Source organism: Propithecus coquereli, unplaced genomic scaffold (assembly GCF_000956105.1).
Source record: "Propithecus coquereli isolate 6110/MARCELLA unplaced genomic scaffold, Pcoq_1.0 Scaffold136, whole genome shotgun sequence".
NCBI classification, from domain to species: Eukaryota; Metazoa; Chordata; class Mammalia; order Primates; family Indriidae; genus Propithecus; species Propithecus coquereli.
In genome coordinates this window covers 4724307-4736386 of record NW_012137858.1, presented here as the reverse complement: position 1 = coordinate 4736386, position 12080 = coordinate 4724307, and the positions used below count along the sequence as shown (strand labels likewise).

Below are 12080 nucleotides of genomic sequence, written 5' to 3'. Positions count from 1 at the left end.
TTTTTAGTAGAGACGGGGTCTCGCTCTTGCTCAGGCTGGTCTCAAACTCCTGACCTTGAGCAATCCACCCGCCTCAGCCTCCCAGAGTGCTAGGATTACAGGCATGAGCCATTGTGCCCGGCCCCACCTACTGTTTTCCATTTGGCCAATTAGTATACGTTGCCAGAATGAGTAAAAGAGATTGAAAATTTTTATGGCTTTCGATATTGTTAAATCTTTCAAGAATGATTTGTTGAATACCTAATGAATGCTGATGGTATATAAAAGCATAATGATTTCATGACTATTTGGGAAGATGCCAGGCAAACATAAAATAGTTGATCAGTATTGTAAGATATCATACAAATAATTACCAAACTAAGTGTTAGTCTTGTGGATTCCAAAGAACCTTACAATAAAAACAACTCACAGGTTAGTGAATTGTGGGTATTCAGATATTTCATTGCAAATGTTTAACATAATTTCTGAAGCCAGGTTTGTTGGGGAAGAAGAGTGGAATTTAGTGACTTAGAATAAGAAATTGGAAGGATTGGATCCCAATATAAAGAAAAGATAAATGTTTGAGGCTGGGTGTGATGGCTCATTCCTGTAATCCTAGCACTCTGGGAGGCTGAGGCGATAGAATCGCTTGAGCTCAGGAGTTCGAGACCAGCCTGAGCAAGAGGGAGACCCTGTCTCTACTAAAAATAGAAAATATTAGCTGGGCGTGGTGTTGTGTGCCTGTAGTCCCAGCTACTCAGGAGGCTGAGGCAGGAGGACCACCTGAGTCCAGGAGTTTGAGGTTGCTGTGAGCTAGGCTGATGCCACAGCACTCTAGCCCCGGCAACAGAGCAAGACTCCATCTCAAAAAAAAGATAAATGTTTGAGGTGATGGATATCCCAGTGACCCTAATTTGATCATTATGCATTGTACACATATATCAAAATAACACATGTACACCAAAAATATGTGCAACTATGGTACATCAATAAAAAAATTTGAAGGATTGGATACTTTGCATGTAGTTAAGGCAATTTATAATTTTTAATTTTAGTTGTTGTGAACTATTTACATCTATATGTGTCAAAATTCTAAAAGAACAGAAGGATTTGCAGCAGTAAGTCTTCCACTCTTGCCCCCCTACTCCCAGGACCCTTTCCTCAGGATCTGTGTGTTTCATAGCTCCAGGGGCACATTTTTTTTTTTATTTTTATTTTTTCCTTCCAAAACATGCATACCTCCATACAGGGGCACATTTCTTACTGTATTCTATGTGGAATTGCCACCACCTGCCCTGGGAGCGACAAAGTATTATCAGTTTCATGAGTATTCTTCCAAGAAAAGCCTGCTTGCACAAGCAAAAAGGTATCTTTTCTCCCCCCTTTTAACTTTTTTTAAAAAAGGAAATGATAGATAATTTAAATAACTCAAGCTATAGGTCATTGGTTATATTTTTCACTTTTGGCTTATGGGAAAAGAGGAAGTATCAGTGGTCCCCTTCTACTTTAACAACTGGAGCTTGCATGTGTTTAGACTCTTTAGAAACCTAAGTCTTTTAATATTATTACCAGAGTAACAAATTATTTAGAAGGCAAGCTTTCAAAATCAGATTTTTTAAGAGAAGAAGGAAAGATTACTTTAATGAGACATAGCAGTAATTTCCAAAATTTGCTGATCCAACAAGACTTATTTATTAGAAATAACATTTGGGAGGGATGGCTTTATGAGTCAGAATATTATGTGCTCATTATTCCACCTGCAGGGTAAGAGAAATACTCTTTTTATCTTGATGAGAATTTTTTTTTTTTTAACCAGCAAATAGGAAGGCCTGTGGTTTTCAAGGTCAGGTGTTGAAAATCCACACAGTAGGAAGAATTATTTCTTATATAGGCTTTGTTTGGACAGTCTCCTTGTTTTTATCACCTCCTCAACTCTGCCTGCTATGGTACCTCATGCTTCTTAGTTTAAAATTTCCTGAGGGTTCTCAGGGTAAATCTGTTATCTCCCTCTTTAAGCATTTAGGATTGATCTTCCTTTTGGGTTACACATAAAATCAAGTTTTTCTGTTTCTTACTGTCATTGTTTTGGGGTGATATTCCAGAAGAAAAGGTACTAGAAATCTTTATTCCACCCTCTCGCACTCTAAGGAGTTAATTTTAAAGTATATGGCTGTGGGTCAATTTCATTAAAGAAAGCAAAGATTTTTCTTCTGTTTTTATCACAGCAGACATAGGCACAAGTGTGACTAGAGCTTGATGCATGTATCTTGTCAAGGCCTGTAGCCAGTGATGGGTTCAGGAATAATGATGAAAATGGAATTACTTTTAAATTATTGTGAAGAAATTAGGAGGAGGAGGGTTGTAATACTGGTTTCTACTATGTGCCTGGCGCTTTCTTTGCTAAGCACCTCATATTCATCAGCTATACTGTGGTAGAGACTGGCTTTAATGGCAGTCCTGACTGACCCTAGACCTCATGCTCTTAATCATTGTGCTTTATTGCTTCTATCAATGATATTTAACTTGATCCCAGTTGGATTTTATTATCAGAAATGAAACTTGTATTATTTTGGTCTTGATTTAAATTATATCCATGAATCACTTCATTGTAAATTTCATCTTCCTATTCACTAAAACCTACTTGAAACTATGAGAATATGTTATTGTCTTCTAGGAGTGAGTTTCTAGGGATTGCTTCCTTTTTGTACTTTAAAAAAATTAGAAATTATTTATAAGAGCCCTGTTCATATTGTTTTTTCCCTTATTTTCTGGTAAGTCCAAAGAGCCCTTGTGTCTACATATACAGTCGAGACTGTTGCTTTATAGCTTTAAGCTTTTCTTTTGTCTTTTCATAGATTCATCTGAAGCTTTGGTAATTTTTTCATTTTTTTTAAACTTAGAATTCTATAAGGAATATTAAATATGTTAGCATATGAACTATTCTTGTGAAATTGCTGATGGATGTTGAATTTATTTTTATTGCCTTCTAGTTTAAAATTGAGTATTTCTCTTTACATAAAATAAGATTAATGTGGCCATCTTAATTAGAAATGTCTTTAAGTAAAAGTATGGCTCCTGTAAATTTAGAAATGGTGGTGGTGCTTGTGTGAGAGTATATCATACCCCTAGGGTCCCTAAACTTGTATTTCCATTTTGTCCTCAGAATGTTTGTGCAAGAATATCTCTAGTGAGTCCATGTTACGTGGAAATAGAGCCATCTGGAAATCATACAGTGAGTGCAGTTTCCTTAAAATAGTCAAGCATTGCTTGAACTTCTGAGGAAGAACGGAAGGGCTTCCACTCCACTACTTTTACACCACTATTTTTTCCTCTTCTAAGTCAAGTTTGGTGGAGACCCTTTTATTCTGGTGTCTGGGCTGATCTGACAGCCACTCTAAGTTTCATTTGCTTTCCTATCCAGCCTGCGTTGCAAAGGCAACTTTTTCCAGTGCTTTCATCGGTATGATGGAGGTTCTTACCCCATTGGCCCTTTATCATGTAGGCCTCTTCCTCAGCTTTCTTTCTCAATTAAAAGTTACTGCAGCTGTGCCTGTAGTCCCAGCACATGCCTGTAGTCCCAGCACATGCCTGTAGTTCCAGCTACTTGGGAAGCTGGGGCAGGAAGATCACTAGTTTGAGGCCAGCCTGGGCAAAATAGCAAGACCTTCATTTCCAAAAGAAAAAAGTTGCTGGAGAAGGTCACACAATGCTACTTAAGCCCATTGTATTTTCATGCTGGCTAGCTTTCATCGATGCTGGGTCTTACTTTTATTGTGTAACTCATTATAGTGACTAACCCCAGATTTTTTACTTTCTCTGAAAGCCTTCAGCTGCCTCCTGCCTCTAAGCAGATGATTTCTTCCTTAGTCATTGTGACCTCAGAATGTATCTGTATTTTCAGTTTTTTACTCTCTGGCTCTTTCTCAGAAGAAGAATTAACACTTTTTTCCTTTCCAAAGCCAACCTTTCCATTTTAACTGTGGTTATAATTTTTTCCTATTCCACTTCAGTTTTCTTCCAGTACATCCTTAACTTTTCTCCCTTCAAGTCTCTGCTGTTGCCTCCACCCCCACACCACAAGTATTCTCCCTCAAATTCCATCTCTGTAAATACCAACTATTCAGACTATAGGTAAATGAAATACCCCAAATCGAGGTTTCCCTGTTCCCATAGGAACCTCGCTGGCCCAGCACAGTATCTCTAATGTGTCAAATGAATGGTTCTGACTGCATTAACCCATGTGAAAAACAGATAAAGAGAATCAAAAACTTGTAGTTGCAGTTCTTTAGGTACTATGTTTGCTCTCAGCCTTATAAAAATGATGTTGTACAATCCCAGTCAACTCTTCTTTTATTTTTTATTTTTTAGTTTTCTTATTTTTTTTTTTGAGACAGAGTCTCACTCCTGTTTCCCAGGCTAGAGCACCGTGGTGTCAGCCCAGCTCACAGCAACCTCAGACTCCTGGGCTCAAGCAATCCTACTGCCTCAGCCTCCTGAGTAGCTGGGACTGCAGAAACTCACCACCACGCCCAGCTAATTTTTCCTGTTTTTAATAGAGACAGGATCTTGCTCTTGCTCAGGCTGGTCTAGAACTCCTGAGTTCAAACGATCCTCCCGTCTCAGCCTCCCAGAGTGCTAGGATTACAGGCATGAGCCACTGTGCCCGGCCTCAACTCTTCTTAAATATGATGAAAGATCAGAAATCCTAGTTTTAAAGGATAGGATGTTGATTTTAAAATACCAAAAATTTCATGATTAACTGATTACCAGTTATCTTGAATGCCAGTCAGTTTGCAAATTAATATTGTATCAAATTGTGTACTGCTAAGTAATTTTATTGTAGGATTGATAGGTATACTATGTTATGCCAATAGTAACTTTGATACTTCTAAAATTGTGATTCAAAAGTGGCATTGTCATGGAAACAGCAGAGTAGTCTTTTTTTTTTGCCTCTTTGAGCCAGAAACATACACTGACACTGTGATTATTTCTGAAATAGTATAGTGAATAGACTTCTGAAACTAGCAATTTGTTAGGCTTTTAATGGTATCTGGACAAAGACAGAGGAGGATGTGTATATTGTCTTGTGCGTTTTTTAGAAGCTTTTTCATTTCCTTGCTGTTTTACTTCTTTCTTAATGTTCTTATTGGAACTTTATAAGTAGAAATTGTGAAATAGCTTAAAGTTTATTTTTTTTATTCAGTTTTTGGGAAATTACTCAATGTAAAGGTTGACATCGTATTCTTTTGACTGTCCAGTTACTATTTGGTTTTAAATTTGGGGACATAAGGAGAGAAGCCTGATGGTTGTTTCTGAATTTCTGAAAATTGTTAGAAAATGAAGTTTGATATACTGTATATGCAATCCAGTTTGAGAGAATTTGTCCATGGATAATTAAGAATTAGTTCAGGAAAAGGTTTGTTCTGGATAAAGCATTTGAATCATTTAGAAGTGGTTTGAGTGTCCTTTAAACCAGTTAGAATAAACTAGAGGTATCAGCTCTGTTCATGGGAGTTTGAGAAATAAACCAAAAGGAAAAAGATTATATATCTTAAGTATAGAGAGTTTACTTTTATTACTCTGTAGCACTTATCAGTAGTAGTACATCTCTCTACCTTATTGATTGTTTAGAAACCCTCATCGATTTTCTCATATTTATCAAGTTTGCTTAATTCTTGATTTTCCTTTGTAAGATTTGAAAGGGATATGAAGAGGCATATGTTGCTGCTTGAGAGAAAGAAGTTTTAGGATTTGTCAGCAAACTGAGAATTTATAAAAGTACAACAAAAGTGTGCCTTTGGCTCCTCACTTATGGTTTCTTATCATTGCTATATCTCAGAACTTGCTTAACTTGTTTATTAATTTAAAAGTACTACACAGTCATTGTTTTAAAAAATCGAATGAGAAAATAAAAGCCCGTATTCTACCCCCCACTTCTACTCCTACTCCTACTCCATGGTGGTAATCACTGTTAACAGTTTAGTTTGTGTCCTTACCCATCCAGGATTTTTCCCCCCATATGTATGCAGATACACACATATTTTAATACATATTATATATATATATAAAATATATATATTTCCTTATCCACACCCCCCACCCCCCAGGTCTTACTTTGTCTCCCAGGCTGGAGTACATAGCTCACTGAGATTGCAGTGTGCCATGCTATTGCACTCTAGCCAGAGTGAGACTCTGTCTCAAAAACAAAAAAAAAAACAGTAAATGAAACTTAAAAACAATACGGGATTGGGGGGGGCAGGGGCAACATACATAACCTAAACATCTATATCCCTATAATATCCTGAAATTAAAAAAAAAACAACAACAATATGGGATCATATTACAAATACAATTTGCATTTTTCCTCTCCTCAACAATATTTACTGTTTTTCTTCCATTTCATTATATATTTTATTTTATTTATTTTTTTTTTTTGAGACAGAGTCCCACTCTCTTGCCAAGGCTAGAGTGCCGTGGCGTCAGCCTAGCTCACAGCAACCTCAAACTCCTGGGCTCAAGCGATCCTCCTGCCTCGGCCTCCCAGGTAGCTCGGACTACAGGCACGTGGCACCATGCCTGGCTAATTTTTTCTATTTTTAGTTGTTTGGCCAATTTCTTTCTATTTTTAGTAGAGACGGTGTCTCGCTCTTGCTTAGCCTGTTCTCAAACTCCTGAGCCTCGGCCTCCCAGAGTGCTAGGATTACAGGCGTGAGCCACTGCGCCCGGCCTCATTTCACTATATATTTTATTTTATTAATTTATTTATTGAGACAGAATCTTGCTATTTTGCTGGCGCTAGAGTGCCATGTTGTCAGGCTAGCTAGCTCACAGTAACTTCAAACTCCTGGGCTCGAGCCATCCTCCTGCCTCAGCCTCTCAAGTAGCTGGGATTACAGGTGTGCACCACCACGCCCAGCTAGTTTTTTCTATTTTTAGTTATACAGCTAATTTCTTTGTATTTTTAGTAGAGACAGGGTCTTGCTCTTGCTGAGGCTGGTCTTGAACTCCTTGGCCTCCCAGAGTACTAGGATTACAGGCTTGAGCCACCATGCCTGGCCCAAGTTAACTGTTTTCCTTTTCACAGAACCCTTTTGGTTCGTGGATAGGGATGCATAGCCACCTTTTCTGCAGAAGGGAGGAGAGGTTGTGTGTTTTTGCATGCTCTTCAGTAGTGTTGATTAGTTAGGATTTATTTTCTGGTCAGTTTGAGAGGAAACAATAATAAGATGGTTGGAACAGGGACGAAGCCTAAGATTCTTGGTCAGAAATATATTCTGTATAGATTTTTACCATTTACCCGAGAGTGGTCTGAGGATAATGAGAGTTTTAAGGAAAGAAGATAAAAAGAAAGATGAGGGTATAGGTCAGCCAGCATCAAATTTTTTTCATTTTTATTCCTTTATACCTTTCTTCCCCCTTCATTATGAGAACTGAGGAATTTCTGTGATTGTTAGGAGACAAACTTCTGTGTGCATAAGAATCGCTTGAAATTACACAGGTGAGGCCCACTCCCAGGGATTTTGTTTTATTATCTGCCTCCAAGTGATTTTGATGCCGGTGATCCTTGGAGCAAACGTGGAGAAGCCCAGTTAGAATCAGAGGCTTAGCTAGGAAGGCCCCCTAGACTTGCTTTATTGGATTGTGTGATTTGACTGCATCCATTGTTTTTTTTCTTTCTTGTTTTTTAAATTGAGAGTACATGCCATAGCAATCTTTTTGGTGCAGTAAGTGCCTGAATTATTCTTGTTATTTATTAATATAGCTCCAGTGACTGGTTCATAATACAAACTTGGTAGCAAATTATTTTCCCACTAATTTGGCATTTTCCACAAAAAAAAAAACCTGTATCTGTTGCCAGCTGCCTAGATGTTATCTTGACATTCTATAGAGTTTTAATTATTTTTCTCTTTTAAAAAGTGAATTTTTATTCAAGTTCCTTAAAACCAGTGTTTCAACCTTGTGCAGTTTTTCCCTCTAGCAGACGTTCAGCAATGTCTGGAGACATTTTGGTTGTCTTGCTGGGAAAGAGAATGTATAGTGGGTAGAAGCCAGGGAGGCTGTTAATGTTAAACAAGCACAGAACAGCCCTTTACAAGAAAGAATTATCTAGCCTAAAATGTCAGTGTCGCCAAGGTTGAGAAATTCTGCTTTAAATATATATGGTGTTTATGTGCTTACTTTGGAGGTAGCATATTTTTTTTTCCTCACGTGTAACATGTTAGTTAAACATTTTGGTAATGCAGGAAATATAAATGCTGGTGGAGATGTCATTAAATAAATAGTTAAGAGATTTAGAAAGCAAATTTGTTTCCTTTCTCTATCCCTGTATAATTTGATAGTAAATTTACTGCTCAGGTAGTTTATAAATATTAAGAAAATGGTTGCTCATCTGATAGCATTCCAAACCTTGAGTCATTTGCTATGCCCAAGGCCTCCAAGGTTTCTCTAAAACTATAGCTAGAGATGTGTAATATATGTTGGAACAATTTCCCTACCTTCAATTATTACAGTTAACCTTTTAGCTATTCAGTAACATCTACAACATTGTTTTTGAAACTCCAAGTTGTGTCCAGGAAGTGGGTTGTGTAATTAGTGTAGTGAGTGATAACGTTTTTGAAAAATTAAATACAATAGAAAATAACAGTGTATCACATATGTTAAGTATTGTTTTGTAAGACCTATTTTAATTATATATCTATGCATACATGTGCAGCATCATGATGTAAAGACATAATTTCTTGCTGTGGGTTACAGTGAAAAAAATGGAAAGCCACTGATTTCCAGTAAATTGCAAAAGCAGTCTGAGCTACATGTTCTATAGCTCTTGAAACAAGCTTGAGATTTTATTTATTGACTTTGGGAAGCAATAAAATTATTCAGTTTTTTAATTAATGTTTTTGGCTTTGTACTGTCAAGAGGTAATTTTAGAAAGTATTCTGAAAATTTGTAATACCTTCTGATAGACTATTGGATCTGGCAACATTCTTGAACTGTAATTCTGTTTCATTAAACATCACTGTTTACATGTGCAATAATGTGTTAATAACAACGATGTCTCAGTAATGAAATTTTTCTATTTAAGAAATATCAATTTATTGCAAGTCAAAACTGGGTATATTTTAGTGTCTTATGACACTACTTAACTAAACATTAATTTGACACTTAGCTAATCAGGAAATGCTTGCCTCACAGTTTTATGGAGCTTTCCACTTCTAAAACAGGGATCCCCAACCTATGGTGAGTTGTATAATTATTTCGTTATATGTTACAATGTAATAATAATAGAAATGAAGTGCACAATAAATGTAATGCACTTGAATCATCTCCAAACCATTCCCCCTCCCTCCCTGGTCCGTGGAAAAATTGTCTTCCATGAAAACAATCCCTGGTGCCAAAAAGTTTGGGGACTGCAGCTCTAAAAGAAGCTAACATTTGAGAATAGATTAAATCTTACATGGAATTTTGCATTCATTTCGTTGAGCCTTATGTGCCTAGTTGACATATTTTAATTTTATACTAAAATTTAAGATTAATTCTAGTTAATTTATTTCAGATTAAATTTAGTGGAAGCTTTTGTAGAAGATGCAGAGTTGAGGCAGAGTTTACAAGAAGATTTACTTCGTCGCTTCCCAGATCTTAACCGACTTGCTAAGAAATTTCAAAGACAAGCAGCAAACTTACAAGATTGTTACCGACTCTATCAGGGTATAAATCAACTCCCTAATGTTATACAGGCTCTGGAAAAATATGAAGGTAACACATGATTTTGTTTTTTATTTTCCTTCACTCTTACAATTTATGCTTGGCAAATGTGCTGTCCTTATAAGGTTGGTGGCAGTGATTCACTCTTGTGACACATTAAGTTTTCTAATAACAGGTTGTGTTGACCTGTAGCTTCATGCAGAAGACATGAGACATCTTAGAGTTTTTGCTTTTTAGAAACGAATATTAGCATAACTGGGTTTATTATTAAGGCCTATTGCACGAACAGAGGCAGTTAAGCAGAATTTGATGGCTGTAGAAGACTCATAGGACCCAAAATGACAGTGTTTGCACATCTCAGTTTGAAAAGGATACAATCTAGTAGCAGCAGTAAAGTTAGTATGTGCATCACAGTCAAAGGCTGTCATAGCAAGTTGTCCAGAGAGGTCAGATGCAGGTTCTAATCATCCTTTCTTTTGTAAAGTTCGTTGTGGGATGTGAACTTTCTCAGATCAGGATGTGTACACAGGACACTGTGGAACCAGGGAACCTAAAAGAGAGTCTTGGCTGGGCTTTTTTATATTTTCCTGGTCAAGTGGGTATGTTCCCGTTTGGTAATTAGCGCTACAGCAGAGTCCTCTGAGGTGGGGGAAAGAGGTGTGCTCACCGAGACCAGGTGCAAATCATCAATCACGATAAACAATGCCAACAAGCTTGGACAAACCACCCTGAATGTCTTCAGACCCATGATTACAAAACACCACCATTGAATCAGTATGTTTCATGCCTTGATCAGGAGCCATTGCCATGCAGGAATTTTAACAAAACAGCATAGACTAATATTAGAACTGTTGGAATTCACCCCCACAGCACACCTATGAGAGAAAGTTAAGACAGGTCTTGGTGTTGTCTAACAGGTGAAGTGAAAGTGAAGTTACCAGAATAAAGTGAGCAAAGTCACATTTAGTTGATTAACACACAGTAAGGTGGATAAAAATCAACTTGTGATAAGCATAGTTTTTAACTTTAATTGAACATGTTTCTACAACAATTTTAGTAATTATAGTGTTATCTCTAATATATAAAGCATTTTAAATGTCACTTAAAAATCACCATCCCTTAGAACTGTTAAAATATACTTTTCAGTATTATGGGAAAACACTGTTCTTTTGTAGACAGACTTAAACTCAACTTTGTGATAACAAGTTACAAAATAAGTATAGATTTAAAATTTATGGTAATCTTTTATCTTATTTGTCTAGTGTAAAAGGTAGCTAAATGCTTATCTTCTCAAAGTACCTGTGTTATAAAAAGTATTCCCCTTGTAGCCAAGGCTCCTCATTAGACTAATAAGACTTAGAGCCCTGACATTTATTTCCACCAAAGCAGAAATAGAGAAAATGGATCTTTAAACTTTCCTGTTCCCACACTAGTGTGGCTTAGGTAGCGATTTACCCGCCTTATGCCTCAGTTTCCCAGCCCATCAATGAATATCTTCCATTGCTATGCTTTCAGCTTCCATATCCTCTGGTCTTGTCCAGTAGGACAAGCTGGAAACACAAAGTGATTGACCAGTATTAGGGATGGGATCAGAGTGTAATTATGGAGATAGGCTCTTTAAACAATTCAGTCTCACCATTTACATTAGCCATTTTGATCCTTTTCTCCTCATACGTCTCTTCTCTCATATAGTAAATAAATATCCTTTTATTTTCCTAAGAAAATACTGGCCTTGAGTTTGGAACTCCCTTAATTTCCTTTCCCCATATTCCTACCCCCTCTTTTTTACTCCTTATTTCCCACTTTCCTTTAATCTCTCAACTGGGTCTTTACCACCAAGTATTTAAAAATGCTCACATCTGTCCTACTAAAAAAAAAGGCAACCTTGTCCCTGGATCCTTAGTTAATACCATTTATATCTATCTAACCCTCTTTCCATTCCCAGCCAAGTTTCTAAAAGCCTACATTTCCCATTGTCCATTCACTCATCTAGTTTCTAGCCCTGACCACAGAACTGAAGTAACATTTGCTAGGTGACCTATTTTTTGCTAAATTTAATGAATCCCGGGTAGCCCGTGTTTTCCTAGTGAGACTTCACTGATAAATTTGACAATCTTAGGCCGGGCGTGGTGGCTCACACCTGTAATCCTAGCACTCTGAGAGGCCAAGGCTGGGTGGGAGGAGGATCGCTTGAGATCAGGAGTTTTAGACCAGCCTGAGCAAGAGTGAGACCCGGTCTCTACTAAAATAGAAAAAAGTAGGCAGGCGTGGTGGTGTGCACCTGTAGTTCCCAACTACTTGGGAAGCTGAGGCAGGAGGATCGCTTGAGCCCAGGAGTTTGAGGTTGCTGTGAGCTAGGCTGACACCACGGCACTCTAGCCCTGGCAACAGAGCGAGAC

General features: G+C 37.5%; 1 protein-coding gene across 1 annotated transcript in view; it reads left to right on the top strand.

The window, feature by feature from the left end:
• The window catches only part of MSH2 (mutS homolog 2), an 82138-nt gene that overhangs the window by 17513 nt on the left and 52545 nt on the right, over positions 1 to 12080 (top strand). The window contains exon 7 of the mRNA XM_012638855.1: positions 9533 to 9732. Coding sequence (XP_012494309.1) covers positions 9533 to 9732 — 200 coding nt within the window. The remainder of the gene's footprint in view (positions 1 to 9532; positions 9733 to 12080) is intronic.